Genomic DNA, 21815 nt, shown 5'->3' with positions numbered 1-21815 from the left:
GGAAGTGAATTTCTGTGACTTTAAAGCACTAAATGAGAAATGAATGCAGACAACCACAAAGTGGGTGGTTTTGATCCAGTACATTCTGTGGATGCATAAGATACTTTTTTATATATGTGAAGTATAAGATATAAAAACATAGGTACATTTTAAAGGAAAACATTTAACAATAACCAAACTGACTTGTCACAGAGTTCGAATATTTCAATCTTGGGCTGAGACCAAATACATGAAATCCAAGGCAGCTTTATTTTATTTTTAAAAATTTTTTAAAAATCACATTCTGAAAAAGACAAGGGCAAATGAAAGTTAGAGCTAGAGGTTATGTCACAATGAGTAATTTTACCAAATACAGCTTTTAATTATCCTGTCTCACTCCAAAATATGGCAGAGTTTAGGTCTTAGAGAGTTACTTAAACTGAAATCAAGCGAGGTATCCTTGCTGCTCCCAATTTCAAATGCTTTTCTTTAAGCTTTCTTTATTATATTTTCACCACTGTTTCACAAAAAAGGATGAGGAGCTTAGGGAAATTAAAAAGTAATAAAATATGGAAGAAAGGTTAAAACCCCTGCTATGCCAAGGGGCACTGCTTTGTCTCCCTGTTCCTGTGCCTGTCAAGTTGCTGGTGAAGTACCTTTCCAGTAATTGCCAGCCATGCAGGCCTGTGGAAAGGGGGCAGTGTTGACTCTTAGTGTCTTTTATGAGCAGAGTCTACCCTGGCTGGGTTGTCCATGGTCCAGCTGATACCCTGGACACCTCCCGCCTGGTTGGTGAGCTCTTCAAGGGTGGCGACAATAGTTTCAGTTTCTCTTTGTCTTTCCTGACGTGAAGCAATGACTGGGCTCAGGGCACGCTTAGCCTCAGTGGCCTTCCTGGCAATGGGCAGCAATGAACCCAGCTCCAAGTTTTTACTTGTATACGCCTTGGAATAGGTGGTATTTTGAATACTGAAGTATTTACAGTGGTTAAGGATTTATTGATGCAAAGGATGCTTCTGTTTGCATGTGGAAAACAGAAGGGTATTGAGCCAGGGGGTTTGGGCAGGAGCTGGGAGGCAAGAGCAGAGGAGCCCAGGGCTTGGCCAGCACCCAGCTGCTAGCCAGAGAGCTCACACCAGGGAGGGCTGCATCCTCCTCTCTCCGTCTGTGTTTTCCTTTCCATTGCAAATGGTATTTGACAAAAACAATTACGCTAATTTCCTCCCCTGTGGGCTCAATTCTTTTTTTGACAGGAGTTCTTGGAGGAATAATTAGGCTTACTCAGTGCAGGAAAGGCACCCACCCAGCTGTTCACCCTTGGTGCTGGCCCTGCAGAGGAGCGGGGTGTGTTGATGGTTCTTCTTGCCCGTAGGTCGCATCTTGGGATCTGGTGCATTTGGGAAAGTGGTTGAAGGAACAGCCTATGGATTAAGCCGGTCCCAGCCTGTTATGAAAGTAGCAGTGAAGATGCTCAAACGTAAGTGTTGGGAGGATTTGAATACGGAGATATTAAGTGAACTGGTCAAAATCGTGTAGCAAATTGTAATACAGGCAGCAAGTAGCAAATTTAGGACTAGATTCTGGTTCTTGGACTCTAGATTTTATGTGTGTTTAGATGTTTATCAAAATAGACCTAATTTGATTGTTCTTGTCACTTGTATGTTGGAAAACTAGGAGTTTTTTCTAGTGACCTCTTTATACCCTAAAGGCTAGGGACTGCAGAGTCCAAATCGAGTGGCCGTCTGCTTCTCTTTTTCACACTTGGTAAATGAAATAATGTTGAATCACAGGATTAGCCACATTCTCAGATTTCCTGAGAATGAGAGGTAGATAGTTGAATTGAACTGATCCGTGGTTTATTTCTTCTACAGCCACAGCTAGGTCCAGTGAAAAACAAGCTCTCATGTCTGAACTGAAGATAATGACTCACCTGGGGCCACATTTAAACATTGTCAACTTGCTTGGAGCCTGTACTAAGTCAGGTAGGCTCGCCAACCTTCCCGGGAGTGAGGGTTTGCTCCGAACCCCTGTGGTTGTGAAAACCCATTGGACCAGACTCAGATCCCCCCTCAGAACCCAAGCACAACAGTGAATATAAATCTCTTTATTGGAGTCCACTGGTTCCCCAGTTCCACTGAACTGATGGAAGTCACTGCTTTTGAGCAATGTCTCTGGATAGTCCAAACAGCAGTTCATGGCTTCTCTGTCCTTGGGTTTTCATTCTGGTTTTGGTCCCCATAGGCCCCATCTACATCATCACTGAGTACTGTTTCTATGGCGATCTGGTCAACTATTTGCATAAGAATAGGGATAGCTTCCTGAGCCGCCACCCAGAGAAGCCAAAGAAAGAGCTGGACATCTTTGGATTGAACCCTGCTGATGAAAGCACACGCAGGTGAGTATACAGATACATTCCTGTGTCACTGTCCTACAAGCCTCACAAATGGAGGGAACCCAGAATCCATGTCCACAGGGTCAGAGCCCAAGGTAGCAAGACTTGGAGAAAAGCTAGCCTGCCCAGTGGTCTCTGACAGTGTAGATGGACGCCCGATGTCTGCAGGTGCTTTGGACTGGGACATCATGTGGGAAGGTCTTGCTGATAGGAGTTAAGGGGAGTGAGAGTTGGAATCCTTCTGGAAGCCATTCTCCTGTATGTGTGCAATCCACTTAGGACGTGTGAAATGCAGCGCTGGCCAGGGAGCCTGAGTTTTTATACCTTGTGATAATCTGTCTGAGGATCTCCAAGCTTCAGCTGGTGGTCCTTGCTGAACCTGGGCCTATAGATCAAGCCAGTGATGGTGGTCTCCACTTCAGAAGCCGGCAAAGTGACTGTACAGATCTCTGAGGGTACGAAGATCTGTAAGATCAGAAAGTACAACGTGTTCACTTTGTATCAATTTATTTAACGGACACTAAATCGGTGCTGAATTTATGGAGTAGCAGGAGTTGTCTCCCCAAGCCAGGGCCACAAATCCCACGTTCATGGCATATAAACTGAAAAACAGAGAAAGAATGACTGCCTTAATGTCATAAATGTTTCAAATTTTAAATGTAATAGACTTGTAACATTTTATAGGTCTCTGGGACATGGCCACCTGTCTTAGAGTCATTTCAGGGTGTCTGTGCTCCCACTGAAGATGTGTAGAGAAGAGGCATTGAAAATGAATAAGCAAAAAGATTTTAAGAGCCTTGTCAGCCAATGTTAGTGGGACCTAAATATTCCCCTAGTCTTTCCCATCTTGGTAAAGGTCATCCTGCATCTTCTGAAAAGTGCCTCCTTCATGCTAAATGGAGTCATTTTCTTGCATGTCACCTGGAACCTTCCTTCCCTCAGCACGTCTGGGTCTGAGACGGCCTGTGTGTTTGTGGGATTGTTCCAGTAGGCATCTCGGGCTCGTCTCCCTGCCTGGACCACCCCATGGGAAGGGTGCTCTTTGGTTTTGCTTTTGTTCTGTCTCCCTCAGCACCCGGCACATTGGAGGGACCCAAATCGTCATCTGAGTGACCACTCCAGAAGGCCACCTGGCTGAGATTTCTTTTTCTGTTTTTACAGTTATGTGATTTTATCTTTTGAAAACAATGGTGATTACATGGACATGAAGCAAGCCGACACGACCCAGTACGTCCCCATGCTAGAAAGGAAAGAGGTTTCTAAGTATTCGGACATCCAGAGATCACTGTACGATCGTCCAGCCTCCTACAAGAAGAAATCTGTGTTAGGTAAAAGCGTCTGCGTCACTCTGCTTTAATATGATACTTAAAATACTCAGAGGTAGGTGAACAGGGATGATGAGGAGACCTGCCAGGCCACCCTGAATGCAGGTCTACTCAGCTGGGTGTGTGACAGGTGTTTTACAGGGTTGCAGCCTGTGAATTAAAAAGGGTGAAGACAGACTTGATGTAATGAATTTCTCAAACTCCAAATGCTATTGCTTTATAGAATCATTTATTCTGAACATCACCTTTCTTTCTTTCTTTTTTTCTTTTTTCTTTTCTTTTTTTTTTTTTTTTTTTGGTAACATGTCTTTTTAATTGAAAAACATGTTTTTAATAGATTTATTTATTTTTGCAGTACTGGGGATCAAACCCAGGCCCTCACTCATGCTAGGCTCTACCACTGAGCTATATCTCCAACCTCCCCAACTTTTTTTTTTTTTTTTAATGAAAACATAGAGTTGATTGTTTTGTTTTGTTTGGGTGATGATTGAACCCGGGGCCTTGTGCATGCTCAGCGGATGCTCCATCACTGAGCTGCATCTCTACCCCTGATGATTGATTTGTTTTTCAGTAACCTTACATGGCAGAACTGCAAGTTAGCAATCTTTTGTTGTTTCCTCATAGTGGCTTTTTCTTAAGTTTTATAAGACTTATATCGATGAGTTCAATAACCCTTAATTTTAGCTTTCCTGACATCCAATTTGAGATAGAAACTGGAGAGCAGACAATTGGAGTTGTATTTTCTGACAAGTGTTTCTGTTGACTGTTGTTCAAGACAGATCTGTTTTCAAAACAGAGGTGTAAGTGGTAGGTTGGATGGATTTATTAACTCCAGGGTGCCCAGCTAATGCTATATCAGATGGACCACCTCCTATCTGCTTGGGGGTGGTCCCTCCAGGGTTCTGGTCTAATCCCAGACTTGAAGTAGGGTGGCTACTAGGTAGGTCTGACTTTGGCTTTTCCTGTGATGTTGTTTTTGGGGCCTGAGCCCTCCCACTGGTTGATGCAAAAGTGTTGAGCTGCCACAGAAATTGTTTTGAAAATCACTAATGCTCTCTGAATATCATTAGAGTTCTTAAGCAGAAGGTACAATCTGTTAAAAATAGAATGTGCTTGTTTTGCAGTTTGGTACACAATAATATTTTCCATTTCTGCACTTGAGTTCCATTCACTTCACATTGCCAAATGGGTGAATTTCCAGGCACTTTTGAAAGATTAGTCAATGAGAGTTATCGGAAATAGTGCTTCCTCTCCCCTCCCATATTTTTAAAAATAGTTTACATTGCTTCCCAGGCTGAGCTGGTAGACTTGGCACCTGAGTCACACTGAGGCCCAGGCCGTGTTGGCAAGCAGATTACAGTTTTCTGGCCTTCCTGTAGCTGGCTAGAAAAATGTGAATGGCTGGAGCTATTCTTCACTTGCCTGAAAATCCTCAAAAAGGACTGAGAACTACTGGCCTAGATGGCCTTCTTCCTCGAAAACTTTGGAACCCTTCCAGATGGGAAAAGTTACAAACAGAGGGAAGTCAATGCAAAGTCATTGGCACTGATTTTTTTTTTCACATTTTTAAATTAGTGCATTATAGTTGTACATACTGATGAGATTATTGTTACATATTTGTGCATGCACACGATATGACAATATAGTTTGGCCAATATCACTCCCTGGCACTTACCCCTCCCTCCCTACCTCCTACCTCTTGGTCCTTTTCCTCTACTGATCTCCCTTTGATTTTTTTTTTTTTTTAGTTATACATGGAAGTAGAGTTCATTTTTATATAATTATACAAGCATGGGCTGGATCTTATTCTAATTAGGACCCCAATCTTGTGGATGTACATGATGGTGAGATTCATTGTGGTGTATTCATACATGTACCTAGGATAGTTATATCAGATTCATTCCACTATCTTACCTTTTCCTAACCCCCTCCCTTCCCTTCATTCCCCTTTGTCTAATTCAATGAATTTATATGAGTCTCCTCCTTATTGTGTGTTAGTATCTGCATATCAGAGAGAACAATCGGCTTTTGGTTTTTTGAGATTGGCTTATTTCACTTAGCATGATAGTCTTCAGATCCATCATCCATTTACCGGCAAATGTCATAAAGTCATTCTTCTTTCTGACTGAGTAATACTCTACTATGTATATATAGTACATTTTCTTTATCTATTCATTTGTTGAAGGGCACCTAGATTAGTTACTTAGCTTAACTATTATGAATTGAACTGCTGTTAACATTGATGTGACTGTGTCACTATAGTGTGCTGATTTTAAATCCTTTGAATATAAACCTAGGAGTGGGATGATTGGGTCAAATGGTATTTCCATTCCCAGATTTTTGAGAAATCTTCATACTGATTTCCACATGGTTGCACCAATTTGCAATTGCACAATGTGTGAGTGTACCCTTCCCTCCGACCCCGCACATCCTCGCTAACATTTATTGTTCCTTGTGTTCTTGATAATTGCCATTCTGACTGGAGAGAGGTGAAATTTCAATGTAGTTTTAATTTGCATTTCCCTAATTGCTGGAGATGTTGAACATTTTTTCATATATTTGTTGACCATTAGTGTTTCTTCTTTTGAGAAGTATCTGTTTAGTTTCTTTGGCCATTTGTTGATTGGGTTATTAGCTTTTTTGATGTTAGGTTTTCTGAGTTATTTGTATATCCTGGAAATTAATGCTCTATCTGAGGTGCAGGTGGTGAAGATTTTCTCCCATTCTGTAGGCTCTCTGTTCATAGTCTTGTTTCCTTTGCTCAAAAGAAACTTTTTAGTTTGATGCCATGCCATTTATTGATTTTTTTATTTTACTTCTTGCGCTTTAGGAGTCTTGTTAAGGAAGTCAGTTCCTGAGCTGACATGTTGGGGTATTAGGCCTACATTGTTTCTAATAGGTTCAGGATTTCTGGTCTAATTCCTAGGTCTTTGATCCACTTTGAGTTGATTATTGTGCAAGGTGAAAAATAGGGGTTAAATTTTATTCTACTACACATGGATTTCCAGCTTGCACCATTTGTCAAACAGGCTATCTTTTCTCCATTGTATGTTTTTGGCACCTTTGTCTAGTATAAGATAATTGTATTTTATGGATTTGTCTCTGTGTCTTCTATTCCATTGGCTTTCTTGCCTGTTTTGGTGCTAATACCATGCTGTTTCTGTTACTATAGCTCTATAGTATACTTTAAAGTCTGGTATTATGATGCCTCCTGCTTTGCTTTTCTCACTAAGGAGTGCTTTGGCTATTCTAGGCCTCTTATTTTTCCTGATTGAGTTTCATGACTGTGTTTTCTATTTTTATGAAGAACATCATTGGAATTTTAATGGGAATTGCATTGAATCTGTACTGCTCCACTTCCAAGATGGAGTTGCTGCAGAGTTCTCTGAAAGAAGTTCCCTTAGGTGGAGTTCCTGAAGGTCGGGTTCCATTTGTGAGGCAGAGGAACCAATCCTTTGCTCTTTCTGCTGCCTGCAGACCCTGTATTCCCTGGCTTCCTGGGCTTAATTCCCAACCTAGTCACACCCACCTGTTCAAACTCCCCCCCTGCCCCAGCTGGTCCTTCGACAGGACCAGCTGTCTGCCTCCTGCCAGACTCAAAGCTTGGAGGCAGCCAGACTCTCCCCAGCCTCTCTGACCCATTTTCTCCTGAGTAAAATACTCTCCGTGCCTGTTTTTCTCTTAGTTTGTTAGGCACAGTCTAGGTCATGTGGCAGGTGTCTGCCAGAACCCAGTACCAGACCCAGCTCAGATTTCCTGGATCCCAGTTCCCATAGTTGCCTCAGGATGGCTCCTGCCTCTGCCCTCCATGGACAGTTGGGAAACATGAGGAGTCTTTCCTGCACCAATCTACTGTGCAGTACAGCCTCCAGATCAGTCACAGTGTTTTTGACCTCCGATTTCTCTGCACTAAGACCCGCCTCAAACCTGGCTTCCTCTAGGCACCCTCTCCGCTTTGCCTGAGTGTGGGTCAGCTCTGACAGCCACCACCTGTGGCAGTGGGCTTTCTTCTTTATCTTATCGTATCCAACCTTCTGAGTCCCCAAGTTGTTTGAGTGTCCAGTATTAAATCCCAGTGAAATAACTCTTTCACCCACCTCACTGAGAAGCCATATATCTGCTACCTTGGTGTCACGCCATGAGGTAGCTGGGAAAGCAGCTTCCTCTACTGTACCACCTTTCCTGATCTCCACTGACATTGATCTTTAAACTTGTCCCCTTGTCTGATTGGTAGTTGATTTAATTGATGAGTTACAATCCAAGGACTATGCAAGTAGTTTGAAGAAGAAAATATAGCAATTCCTAGAAACTACTTTTTCAATTGTTCTCATGTATATTAGTCACAGAAGATTTCAGTGTGTGTGTGAGTTTAAAGATGGCTGATGTGATTGCTAACTAAGCTTGAAAAAAATAATCTGGAAGGCAAACAAAATTGGTATGTGCTAGCGTGGGGCTGCAGGCCTGTCATCCCTTACTCCTGAGGCTGAGGCTGGAGGATTGCAAGTTTGAGGCCAGCCTTAGGAACTTGGTGAGACCCTGTCTCAAAATGAAAAGGGCTGATGATGTTGCTCAGTGGTAGATTACTTGCCTACCATGTCTGAGTCCCTGAGTTCAATTCCCAGTACTACCAAAAAACAAAAACCAACAACAAAACAAAACTGTATGTGAGAATCCATTAGGGAGATCAGTTTAGCTTGGTCTTCATGGCTGTGGGTTCTCACCTACTCATATAAACCAGGTATGTCTTTCTGCATTTAGGTTGACGATCTCTAACTGAAATACTTGGAACCAAAAGTGTTCTGGATTTTGGATTTTTTTTCAGGTTTTGCAAATTCCCCTGTATATAATGAAATATCTTGGAGATGGGGCCCTAGTCTAAACAAAAATTCATTTATGTTTCATGTACACCTTTACACAGAGCCAGAGGGAAACATTATACAATATCTTTAGTGTGACCTGTTACGTGAGCTCAGGTGTGGAATTTTCTGCTTGGGATGCCATGTTGGTACTTAATAGCAGTTGGATTTTGGAGCATTTGGGATTTACAATTTTGGGGATAGGAATGCTCAACTTGTACAAATATGTTTTTAAAGAAAGAACCTTTTCATTTTTTATTTATTTGCAGTGCTGGGGATTGAATCCAGTGCCTCAGGCGTGCTGGGCAAGCGCTCAACCGCTGAGCTCTGCCCCGCCCCCTTTGCATAGTTTAGATACCCACCTGGGAGGTCTAGAAACCTTAAGAGGAGATGTAGCTCTGGATGTGTTCTTTGGACCAGCCTCTGCAGTCTGACAAGCAGCCTCCCTGGGGGAGTCATGGTGGTGGGTGAGCTCTCATGCTGGCACCAACACACTTCGTTTCTGTTCTGCAGACTCAGAAGTCAAAAACCTCCTTTCGGATGATAACTCAGAAGGCCTTACTTTGTTGGACTTGTTGAGCTTCACCTATCAAGTTGCCCGAGGAATGGAGTTTTTGGCTTCAAAAAATGTAAGTTCAGGGAACAGTGACATCTTCAGACCTGGCTGCAGATTTCAGTCAGGGGAGCGAGGCAGCAGATAGCAGCAGAGAGACCTGGGAGAGACCAGTGGCAGCAGCGGTGTCTCCTTTACCCCCTTTCTTCCTCTTCCCCCAGGGAGGGCCTGAAGCCTAGCAACATCAAGTGTCTTCTTTCTCCTCCAGAATTTTCTGTCTTGAAGAGGTTTTTTTGAGTGCAAGTCCATCATGCAGGACAGCCTTCCTTGGGTGCATGTCCGGCAGCTCCCAGGGCCACCTCGGAGCGGCCAGTCTTGCAGGAGTGCTGCTGTTTCACCACGGATGGATTGACCCTGAATGTGTCTTCCCTTTCCACACAGTGTGTTCACCGGGACCTGGCTGCTCGCAACGTCCTCCTAGCCCAAGGGAAAATTGTGAAGATCTGTGACTTTGGCCTGGCCAGGGACATCATGCATGATTCGAACTACGTGTCGAAAGGCAGTGTATGTATCCCCTGCCCTCTCTTGGCATACTCCCTCCCTCCCTTTCTTCTCTGAAGTCAGCTGTTGCTTCTTGCCACTGGGATCCCATATTTTTAATAAGGAGATTTGTGAGTAGACTCCGGGGGTTCAGTCAAGCTCAGGCCTGGGCATGAGATCAGCTCCACCTTGTGCGAGGGCTGAGATTTGGGCGTGTTTCTCGCCCATTCATGCTTTAGTTTCTGTCTGTGGCAGGGAGGCAGTAGTAGCACCATCTCCTGAACTGCTGTGGGCGGTTAAATTGGGGAATTCATGTGACGTGCTTAAGGTGGTGCCTGGAATATGGAATCATCCAGTGAGTGTTTGCTGTTAAAGAGTAGACTGTGTGCATGCAGATACAAGCAAGGCTTTCTAAGCTTTTCAACTTTTATCAGATTTTCAAAAGGCACCTGTGACCCCTAATATGCTAAGATCATTTGAGTTAATATATCTTAGAGGCACAGTTTCCTTAAAAGTCATTGTACCATCTACTCAGACTGTGCTCTCCGTCCCTCTCATCTGGAAGTAGCTTAGGATACTCCTTCCACCCTTAGGTGCCACTCCACTTCACTCCGCTGCGCTGGCTGTGAGACAACCACAGGGGTTGCCTCATCCACCCAGAGGACTCTGTCCTGTGTCCCTGCTCTGTGTGCTGCAGGAACTCATGCCTGTAGCTGTGGCTTTTTCTGTATACCTCGAACACATCACTGAACTCTGGTAAAGCCAAGCTCTCACCTGTTCACGTGAGGTTCCGAGTCTCTGGAATGATGCTCATATGGTTACTTTTTGTATCCACTTCAGTTTAGTGTTTTCACCAAAGTTTGGACCAGTTTCACAGAAGAGGCTCTAAACTTCATCTCAGTGTGATTCTTTGAAAATGACTGCACATTTCTTAATGTTCAGAAGCTGTAATTGGCTCACAGATCGCTGGATCTTAGTTTTGTTCCTAGGAATCCCTGCCAGTAGGGGACAGGTCTGTTCAGGGCTCACACTTTATGGGCAACAATTCAGGATTAAACGTTTTGGGACATTATTCCTTTGGAAGAGGTGGGAAGCAACATTGATCATCATTCACCAAATATGAATTAAGAACCACAGGTAGCAGATCCTGCAAGTGCAGAAGTAAACACAACACACACAAGACACTGCGAGGCAACTTCAGTAGTGCAAGTTATTCTTAGCCCCGGGAGGACCCCTTTCCATCTCCACCACTGTAGATCATCAGTGTGGAGACTGGGGGTTAATGTCCTTCCTCCTTCTTCCCTGTAGACCTTCCTTCCCGTGAAGTGGATGGCCCCTGAGAGCATCTTCGACAACCTCTACACCACGCTGAGTGATGTCTGGTCTTACGGGATTCTACTCTGGGAGATCTTTTCTCTTGGTATGAGCCTGGCATCTCTGCTTGTTTGGATTGTTCTGGAACATCCCTGGAAGGGAAAGTGTTTGTCCCAGCTCCAGGATGTGATTGATGCTGGAATGCGTACTGTGTGTCAAGTGTGTGGCCTGCAGAGGCTGCACCGCACCATGGCTCCTTACCGCGTCTGGTGTGGGCCTGTGCAGACTGAGAGGGCGCTTTGGGGGCTGTGACTTGCCCCTGGACTCTACCCCTCTTCTTCTCTGGGCTAGGCCACTGTGATTTTCTCCTGCCATAAGTGCTCCCGATGGCGTCTGTTCCCTGGCTGCTTCTTCATGTTGGGTTGAATGGTTCACCAGGGTGCGGGGGAGTGTTTCCTCCTCTTCACCTGATGGTGATCCATGCTGGGGGGGTGGGGGAAGGGCATGACTCCCTTTCTTGGTCATTCTGGAAGGGAGAAACTTCTTAGGCATTTGGCCAGTTAATCCCCAGAGACTGAACCCAGGTGTCCCATGCTGCCTGAAGAGGGCCCTTCGAGAATGATAGGTCACTACCCTGCCCTCCAGATGGTTCAAACGAGGAGAAAAGATTCCTACACTTAGAAAGTGGGTATTGCTGACTTAACATTAGAATGCTAGCACAGAGACAGGAAAAAGAATCCTGGAATAGTTTTGGAAGGCTTCAGAGGAGGAACTGAACTTGACCTGGCTTTGGCTATAAAACAGGAAAGATTCCCCCGGTGAAAGTCAAGTGCTTTTTCCCTTCTGGGTTTCCTTTTGCTACCTTAGTTCTCCCTGTAGAAAGGGCCACTGTGGATCATGTGGCCTAACAGAGTCTCACACTCCCTAGAAAGCAGAGAATTATCTTGACAATTCAAACCCCAATTTTGACTTTTGCTCTAAGTATTTGAGCTTTTCTAGTCAAAATAACTTTCTTGCCCTGGATGATTCAGAATTTCCCCTTGCTTTTTTTCTAGGTTGCTTATGTATGTAGCTCTAATCACTCGAAGCACTGAAAAACGTTTTAATGCTTTTTTCTAAAGATGCAGATTTTTGCCTGAGGTGCTTGGGCTAGACCAACCTAGAGACCTTATTAAGTTTTTTTCTTTTTTCTGTGGCACTGGGTCTGTGAGTGCCAGGCAGGCACTCTATCACTGAGCTGCACCCCCAGTGTCCCTTTGCAGGTTCCAGGGTCAAAGAGATAATAATGATACTTAATTTCCTCGGAAGAACCAGAACATGGAGGCATCAGGATCACCAATGTTCCCCAGTGTGCTCTGTCACCTCGAGGTCCTAGCAGCATGTGGTTCATCTGTCATCCTCTTATCTTCTTTGTCTCTTAGGTGGCACACCCTACCCTGGCATGATGGTGGATTCTACTTTCTACAATAAGATCAAGAGTGGGTACCGGATGGCCAAGCCTGACCATGCCACCAGTGAAGTGTGAGCTCCCCCCATCCATGGTCCCACTCCCTGCCACATAGTCTTTGGGGGCGGGGGTGCCCACGTACTCTACCCATGCCCATTCTGCGCCCTGTGCCTCTCCAGCTATGAGATCATGGTGCAGTGCTGGAACAGTGAGCCAGAGAAGAGACCCTCCTTCTACCACCTCAGTGAGATCGTGGAGAATCTTCTGCCTGGACAATATAAAAAGGTTTGTCTGGGTCTGTTAGGGTGGTGGAAGACTCTGGGCCAAGGGAGGAGAGAATAGCTGGCATGTGGGCCAACAGTGTTAAGCACTGATTGGAAGCAGCATTTTCAAAGGAGGACACAGATTGTGTGATCCTGCAGCTGGGGCTTCATGGAGTGCTCCACGGGCTCCTGATAGCAATGATGAATGAAAGCCGTCCCGTTCCTGCAGGGCTCCCTTTCATCCTATGTCCATGACACCTGTAAGCACTTTGTTCTCCAGATGTTTCCATATCTGAAGCTCCTGTGTAGTTAGAAGTGTCAGGACAACCATGTTCATTAAATCGCTGATTTGAATGCATGTAAATCCATGTGAAATTGGCTTTTACCAGCTGACTGGAAGGAGTAACCTGGCTGTTATCTGTGACTCCAGCTGGTTTTCTGTGGCAAAGGAAGCATTGTTCAAAAGAACAAATGTCATTTCATGGAACCAAGCAGGAGGTGTAAATGAGTGAAATGACTTTCTGCTGAGGTCTTAAGAAGGCAATCCAGGCGAATTTGTAATAAATTCTGTTTCTTTGATTTGGATTTAGTCCCTGTGTAGACTTTCCACGCTTACACTTCTCTTCCTTCTCAAGGAGGTGCAGCGTTAGGAGATTGCACTGGAACCTTCCATGTGTTGAACTGGGAGTTAAACACTTGAGTCAGTTGATTATCTCAGTGCCCATTACAACTTACTCTGTTTTTAAAAAATGAATTTCTTAAAGTACCTCTTTTATTTATTTTTTTGTTCTTTTTAGTTATACATGACAGTAGAGAATATTTTGACATATTTATACAAACATGGAGTACATCTTATTCTAATTAGAATCCCAGTCTTGTGGTTGTACATGGCGTGGAGATTCACTGTGGTGTATTCATATGTGTGCATAGGAGAGTCATGTTACATTCCGTTGTCTTTCCTGTTCCCCTCCCCCTCCCTTCCCTTCATTCCCTTTGTCTAATCTACTGAACTTCTCCCCTGCCTTGATGTGGGTTAGCGTCCACATGTCAGAGAAAATATTCGACCTTTGTTTTTTTGGGATTAGCTTATTTTACTTAGCATGATAATCTCCTAATCCAACTTCTAGAAGGAAGACAGGGGGGAGGCAGAAGGAAAATAACCTTAGGTTGGTCAAAGATACTCTGATTGGGAAGAGATTGAAATCATTGTTTAAAATAGATTTTGTTCTGTTTGGTACTGGGGATTGAGCCCAGGGCCTTGTGCATGAATGCTCTACCACGCCTGTATCCCTAGCCAGTTTTTAAAACATGTTTTTAGTTGTAGATGGACATAATGACTTTATTTATTTTTTTAATGTGGTACTGAGAATTGAACCCAGTGCCTCATATGTGCTAGGCAAGTGCTCTACCATTGAACCGCAACCCCAACCCCCACTAGCCATTTTTATTTTATTTTGATACAGGGCCTTGCTAAGCTACTCAGGCTGGCCTCAAACTTGCAATCGTCCTGCCTCAGCCTCCCGAGTAGCTGGAATTATGTCAGTGTGTCACAGAGCCCAGTTGAAAATAGCATTCTTGATTTTGGAGGTTAGACTTCCTCAACATTTAGGAATCAGAAAGGTGTTGGGTATTCTGCCCCCACTGGAAGTCCTCACCCCTTCCTATAGGAACCGGGGAGAGACTATGTGATGGAGGCCTTGGGCGTCCTGGGTGGGAGTCACAGCTTCTGACGTGGAGAAGGGGCTCCGGATATCTGAAGACCTGACAGCAGAAGAGCTCTGCCATTGGTGGTCTTTCCTGCACGTCCCCATCTCTGGGGAGCAAGATGCACAATCCTGAGGGGCCCCATGTGGTTTTGAAAACACCTACCACATTAGTCAAATATGTCCCCTGACTCCTGGGGCTGTGTGTGGGAGAGCCACGCTTCCTTGGCAGAGCATCTTTGACCTGAGTACTCAGGACATATGACTTTCCTTTGATTGTCTAAATCCCATGTCTATGAGGTCGTTTGGAAACACATTTAAATTGTAATAAGGTCTGCATGTCTATATTCATTAAAATTTATCAGTAACACTTGATTAAATATGTGAAATGAATACTTCTAGAGTTATGAAAAAATTCACCTGGACTTCCTGAAGAGCGACCATCCCGCTGTGGCACGCATGCGTGTGGACTCGGACAACGCATACATCGGTGTCACCTACAAAAATGAGGAAGATAAGCTGAAGGACTGGGAAGGGGGCCTGGACGAGCAGAGACTGAGTGCAGACAGTGGCTACATCATCCCTCTGCCTGACATCGACCCTGTTCCTGAGGAGGAAGACCTGGGCAAGAGGAACAGACACAGGTAGATGTGGGTGGCCACCTCGCTGCCCGCCTGGCCCTCCCCCGCACTCCTGAAGGGGAGAACCCAGCTGCTGATAGTGAGGCGCTCCTGGTAGCGAACCATATTGGCTGATCAAGGTGCACAATCCCCAGGATTCCCTTGCAGTTTTGAAAGCACCTTCCAGACTATTCTGATCTGTCCCTGCACCTGGGGCTGCATGTGGGCAAGTCGTGCTTCCCTGGTGGAGAATCTTTAACCTGAATCCTTGGGCCATTTGGTCCCACCAACACAGCAGCTGTGAGGATTGGTAATACCTGCCTTTCCTCTGTTCTCTTAGAAAGTCACTGAGCTGAGAATGGAGTTGAGAGAGAAGCGGGGCCAGGTTATTTGATGTTCCCCCAGTGGTCCTTAACCCTGGCTGCAAGTTGGAATCACTTAGAGAGAATTTAAAAACTACTGATATACAAGCCACATCCGGGCTGATTTGTTCTTTCCTTTGAAACATGTATTTTGGAGAATTTCTAACAAATGCACAATTTACATGGTATAACAGCTGTCATGTGTCTGTCACCCAACTTTGATATGTATGAACTCAGGGCTAGTTCAACTGCATGCACAACCATACCTATACCTCCTTGGTCCCCTCTGGATTATTTGGAAGCAAACCTTGACATATCATTTCATCTGTAAATACTGTTGTACGTATCTCTAAAAGATAAGGGATCTATTATAAAAAATAACTACTGTGCCATATTCTCACCCTATGAAAGGGGCAATGGTTTAAGAGTAACAGATACAGAGTTGGAATTTCCCTGGTCATCTCACAAATGTTATTGTGCATTTGATTTGTTCTATTGGAGACCCAAATAAAAGTCACATATTGCATTTGGTGATATGTCTTGGTAAGTTCTTCTGGCCTCCTCTTTGCCCCCTTGTCTATCATTTGTGAAGAAGCCAGAGTGTTTACAAGAAAGGCTCCTTGTTCAGCATCTTGCTGATTACATCCCTGTGGTGTCTTTATCACGTTCTTCTGTCTCCTGTGTTGTTTGGTTCTGAGGCTTGAGTGGGTGAGGTGGATTTTCAGCAGACATGGTTCAGAGATGGTGTGTGTCCTTCAGTCAGGAGGTACAACTGTCCTGTTATCTTCGGTGACATTAGCAGCATTGGTGACGTCACATTACTGAGATTCATTAATTCATCATCAAGGTGATGCTAATGCTCAGCCAGGTCTGAGAACTGCTGGCTCATGTGGACCAGGTGGACAGGTCCCGACCCTGTTCCTGGCTCTCATTGCCTCCCCTGTGCAGGGTAGGAGAAGAGACAGGGGCTCCTGGTTCAAGATCCACGTTGCTCATGGGTCTCTTTTTCCTTCGTTCAGGACATTGTTTTACCTTCTTCCTTAGTCATTCAGTTAAATACACGCAGTTATTTAGGCAGAAGAGCATAGCAGTAGTTTGGAGGCTTCTGATTATACTTTCTTTTAATCAATATAAGTAGAAGGTTTAGGCAGCCCTTGTTTATCTGAAGGCTCTGGGTAATTCTGAAAGCACAGTTTTTGTTTTTGGAATTGAAGGTAGGGCCAAATGGCCTGGCTGACTTACCTTTCTAATTATGCTTTGTGTAGGCGGTTTTTACAATGTGTTTATATCCTTTAGCAAAGTGTTCCTCCACTTTCAGGGGCCTGTGCTGGAACTTTAGGGGAAGGCTGGGCTAGGGGCTCTCTCTGTTTTGAGGGTTCTGATAGTGTTTCACCTGTAAAAGGGTTCTGCTTCAAAATAGAGTTAGAAGCCACAGAGTAAGTAATATCAGATAAATACTTCTGAGAAAAAATATCAGAAAGATGCCTACAAGTTTTCTAGAGGTGTACCAGGCTGGGCTGCAGAATTTGACATTCTACAAGGAGGAAAATTCTAGTTGCTAGATAGTTGTTAGATTTGCTAATTAGAACTTCTACAAGGGCAAGGTATTTGATCTTCTTAGAAACACTCATGATATACCCCAAATAACCTCACTAAGTCAGGTGAGACCCTGGCCCGAAGTGGTGAGATTGTCCTGGTGGGAGGGGACCCTAGGCTGGGAGGCTTTGGGCTCAGGCAGGCGGGAGTCAGTAGGAAAGTTATCAGCTTTCCTCTAAGGCTCAGATGTTGGCCTGAGGAGGGGAGTGGGCGTGAGAAAGACAGGGCCTTGCTGTGGGGGGCTTGGAGTACCAGTTTACACTCATTGGAACCAGGCATTGGGCTCCAAGACGGGCACAATCGCTCTGGAGCCCATTGTAAGCCCAGTTGTCAGCTGTAGTGCCAGAGGATCCTCCAGGAATTGGTCATCACTCCCAGTGGCAGTTACCTGCTTTTGTCCCCACATTTGGGGACAAAATCTATCTCCAGCCTGTGAGATAGATTAGCAGAGAAAGGACAATGCTGGGCCCAGAGGGCCTGACTCACCTGTCAAACGTGCCCCCAGGGGAGGCAGCAGTTCCTACCCTGCCATTCATGGTAGAATCATCAATGCAAATCCTGGTGAGGTGGGGCCAGTATCCAAGGACTGACGGGGCCTCTAGCTGGGGCCAGGGACCAACAAGCAGTGTCCAGCTTCCAGAGAGGAGGCATTAGGACTAGGTGATCATCAAGTCCAGCCAAATGGACTGGGGTTCAGAATGAGGTGCCAGGACCAGGGTATAAAGAGGGAGGCAAAGCCTCAGTCCTAGGGAAGGTCCCAATCTGGGACTATGAAGGAATAGCACAGCTCAGGGTGCTGCTGGGAACTCTCCAAGCTGCAGGAACCGAGGGATGGACGGCATCACCGTTTCCTCTAGGCCTCCAATTGGCCAGAGTTGGTTCCCGGCTTGGAAATGGGTAGAGAGAGGAGGAACATGGGCCAAGGAGTCAGAGTGAACCAGATAGGCAGGAAGTGGCTGGAGGGCGAGAGCGTATGTGACCAGTGTGTGTGTGTGTGTGTGTGTGTGTGTGTGTGTGTGCGCTCGTGCGCATGTGTGCATGCACATGTGAATCCTTCTGGATGGCCAAGCTCTCTGTATGGTCTAGAAACCATGCCTCACAATCAGGAAAATAAACTTTGGTCCTACCCATCAGCAGAGGATGAGTTTGGAGCAAAAAGATATACAGAAAAACATAGATAGCAATACAGGGCAGAGCAAGGATAAGACTGTAAGAGTTCACAGAAGGGAGGACAGACGGGGAATCGAAACAGGCTGGTGACTGTAGGGAAAAGGATTTTCCCAAAAACTTCAGTGAAAAATGTTTAAATGTACAGAAATATTGTAAGACTACAACTACTACTTAGAGTTCACAGTTGTTAACATTTGCCACACTGGCTTTATCTAGCTACATGTAAGTAGCAGGTGTTGTGTGTCACCTAATACATATAGAATGGGTACACATTGCATGTCACCCACAGCCACATTGGTACTTTTTGTTTCCTGACCCATCATTTGCAGCTAGGTAGGAGACACCAAGATACTTCACTCCCAGGGAACAACACACACTTCCTAAGAATAAGAATACTCTTCTACATGATGACAATATCATGATCAGACATAAGAAAATTAAGAGCTCTTCCCTGATTATCATGCAATGCCCAGGTTTTATTCAAATTCAGGATGCAAGTGTGAATAATAATTGTTAACATTTATTGAACATTTATATGCTTCATGATTATGACCTTATTTAATCAACCCAACAGGTATATCGTTAGGCAATATTGTCATGCCATTTTATAGGCAAGAAGACAAGTTCAAGTTCAGAATGTTAAGTAAGGTGTGTGAAGTCCATCCCAGACCTCAGGCTTTCTTACTCTCACACTCAGCCAATATTCTAGTAAGAAAGAGCCTTCACCTGGGCCTTTGAGACTTAGAGGTCACGGGAAGCAATGAGAAGGGGCATTTCAGGAGAGAGAGGTGAAATCCTGTGAAGAGAACACAGCCTGGAAGCTCAGGAAATCTCAGCGGGCACGTGGCTGCTCTGCTGCTGCTTGCAGCTGGTTTCCTTTGGTTGCTCTAACTTTGGGGAGCCTTTCCATCAGGACATTGCTTATTTTCCCTTCCACTGGCATTGCTTAGGGGAAGCAGAAATTATTACAGCTTGTTAGCAACTCAGCGCTAAGACCTGGCAGAAAAGAAGGAAAGCTGAGCAAAGACAGCCTGTGCACCTTGGTTTTCCACGTGGCCCATGCGGTGAGGGGTGGTAAGCAGCTGCCTGGCAGGGTGGCAGGCAGCCTGAGCATGAGTGCAGAGGGATCTTGAGGTTGTCGCTCGTTTGCCTTGGTGGTCACCCTGCAAACGCGGTCACAGCCTCGCTGATGAGTACCCATGCCTCACCTTTCCTTTTCTCCCCCTTGGCCAGCTCACAGACCTCTGAAGAGAGTGCCATTGAGACAGGTTCCAGCAGCTCCACCTTCATCAAGAGAGAGGATGAGACCATTGAGGACATCGACATGATGGACGACATCGGCATAGACTCCTCAGACCTGGTGGAGGACAGCTTCCTGTAACAGGCAGAGTTGGGGCGTACCTTCCACTCCAGGAGCCACCTCTGGGTCCCTTTAAGAAAACCACTTTATCACAAATGCAAAGGTGGAGCGGAGGATGTGGATGAAGTGAAAAGTTCCCAGCCAAGGGCCTCAGGGAGCCTTCTGCATATGAATGAATGGGATATTTTGAAATGGACTTTTTCAGCGTTGTCTCTTGCAATGCTTCAGGAGCATCTCAGCGGTGTGTGAAGTTTGGAAATAGTTGGACAAGGGAATAATAGGCCACAGAAGTGAGCTTTGTGTTTCAAGGGCATTGATGAGATTCCCACATACAGATTTGTACTGCAAGGAAACTCCAGCATTGTAATTATGTAAATAACTCTAACCAAGGATGTGTTTAGATTTGTATTAACTATCTTCTCTGGACTTCCGAAGAGACCACTCAATCCATCCATGTACTTCTCTCTTGAAACCTGGTTATCAGCTGCTGTTGAACTTTCTTATGAAGTGCATGCAAAACCACTTTTGAACCTTAAAAGGTACTGGTACTATCACATTTTACTTTTTTATTTTAGTGTTAAAGAGATAAAAGATAACACTTAACCAACCTTGTTTGATAGATTTGGGTCCTTTAGAGGCCCAATAACTCATTTTCGTATTGTAATCTATGTTTATAATAATACTACTGTTATCAGCAATGCTAAATGTGTAATATGTAACACGATTTTCCCTACAGAGAAAGCACAATTTAAAAAAAAAAAAAAACCTTACTAAGTAGGTGACAAGTTTGACAGTTTTTGACGTTTATATTAAATAACATGTTTCTCTATAAAATATGATAATAGTGTTAGTGGATTAAATTTAGTAAACATAGAGAGCAAAGTATAAGTAGTGATGTCCAGGAAGTCGAAGCTTTTAATTGTGTACTGAATAGATTCTCTAATCCATTATACTAAAACCAGTTAATGACCTCCAAAGTAATGGGATTAGAACTAGCAAAGCCCCTGAATTCTCGAAATGCTCAACAGAAAGGCATGAGCCGAAGCCAGTGACTTCTTGTGTCATGGCCCAGTGGAAATTATAACAGTCAGCAAGAAGAATGGATTTGCAGAGACTTCCTTCATGACCTGTGATAACTTTGGTGGATCCCCAAACCTATGAACCTTAAAAACCAGAAGCATGCCCTAACATCAGCTTCTTTTATTCATCTCTTTCCCCAAAGAGAAAGAGTTTGAAACCCTCAGGCCATAAAGGCGTTGTTTCATGAAGGTCATGTGTGCATTATCCTGACTGTAATTCCCACATGTAACCAGCTACTAGAATCACTAGATTCTCTGTCTCCATTCCAGAGATTCTGGATTATTTAAGCTTGAGGGAAGCAGGGACCTCTATTTTAATAAACTCCCTGGCTATTCTGATCGGTCACTTTTCAAAAACACTGGCTTAAGTTACAGGAGGTTGCTATGGGAAAAAAAATAATTGGAAATTTGGAACTGGGCTAAAAGTCAACAATGCAGGAAGCCTACTATTTAAATCCTTGGCTTTAGGTCAGTGACATTTAATGCCATATATCTAGCAAATGCGGCCCTTAATTTAACTTTCCAGTCTTAGTAGAGGCTTGGAACGTTAAATCTTGGTTTTGGCATGTCTTCTAAAAGTTTGAGACAAAGTAAAGACACAGCTTCTCACTGCATGGTGGAACTGGACTTGTCCCCCTCAAGGAAAATGATGTAAAATACATGACACAATTCCGTTTGCATCATTTCCATGTCTCTGGATAGCCAGGTCAGTAATTTGATGAAAGGGATTAAAAAGTGTCCCTAATATTTTGGGATTAGGTGGGAGGATGGACCATCACATCCATCCAAACTATCAAATTGGTTAGTGTGGGTTCGTTGGCATTCTGTGCAATGTGCTTAATTGCTGACACCAAATGAATGAAACATGGGCTGTGATTACTGCAATCACTGTATGTGCTTCCGGCAGGTGATGCTTTGGAAGATGTAGCAGCAATAACAAGGTACTTGACTACCCACCAGTGTCATCTCAATGCAAGCCCCAACTTTCTTATCCACCTTTTTCATAGTAAGTGTGAAGACTGAGCCAGATTGGCCAATTAAAAACGAAAACCTGACTAGGTTCCATGGAGCCAATTAGACTTGAAATACATTTGTGTGTTTCTAGAATCACAGCTCAAGCATCCTGTTTATCGCCACTCTCCCTTGCACAGCCTTATTTTGGTGGTGCTTTGCATTCTGATGTTACTTTGAGTCTTGCATGACATCACCGAGGCTGAACAAAGATTCTCAGACCAGCAGTTTCCAGTCCTTACAAA

At 44.4% G+C, this 21815-nt stretch overlaps 1 protein-coding gene across 5 annotated transcripts in view; it reads left to right on the top strand.

Annotated features, from left to right (window-relative positions):
* The window catches only part of Pdgfra (platelet derived growth factor receptor alpha), a 46809-nt gene extending 26536 nt beyond the window's left edge, over positions 1-20273 (top strand). For all 5 annotated transcript variants that reach the window (XM_047567410.1, XM_047567412.1, XM_047567414.1 and 2 more), the window contains exons 13-23: positions 1352-1456; positions 1851-1961; positions 2221-2374; positions 3533-3699; positions 9066-9181; positions 9547-9669; positions 10954-11065; positions 12381-12480; positions 12586-12691; positions 14775-15016; positions 19354-20273. In XM_047567410.1, the coding sequence (XP_047423366.1) occupies positions 1352-1456; positions 1851-1961; positions 2221-2374; positions 3533-3699; positions 9066-9181; positions 9547-9669; positions 10954-11065; positions 12381-12480; positions 12586-12691; positions 14775-15016; positions 19354-19501 (1484 nt within the window). In that variant the 3' untranslated portion in view covers positions 19502-20273. The remainder of the gene's footprint in view (positions 1-1351; positions 1457-1850; positions 1962-2220; positions 2375-3532; positions 3700-9065; positions 9182-9546; positions 9670-10953; positions 11066-12380; positions 12481-12585; positions 12692-14774; positions 15017-19353) is intronic.
* Positions 20274-21815: the final 1542 nt, after the last annotated feature.

Source organism: Sciurus carolinensis, chromosome 10 (assembly GCF_902686445.1).
Source record: "Sciurus carolinensis chromosome 10, mSciCar1.2, whole genome shotgun sequence".
NCBI classification, from domain to species: domain Eukaryota; kingdom Metazoa; phylum Chordata; class Mammalia; order Rodentia; family Sciuridae; genus Sciurus; species Sciurus carolinensis.
The sequence above is the reverse complement of the archived record's forward strand: the minus strand, read 5'-3'. Positions and strand labels throughout refer to the sequence as shown.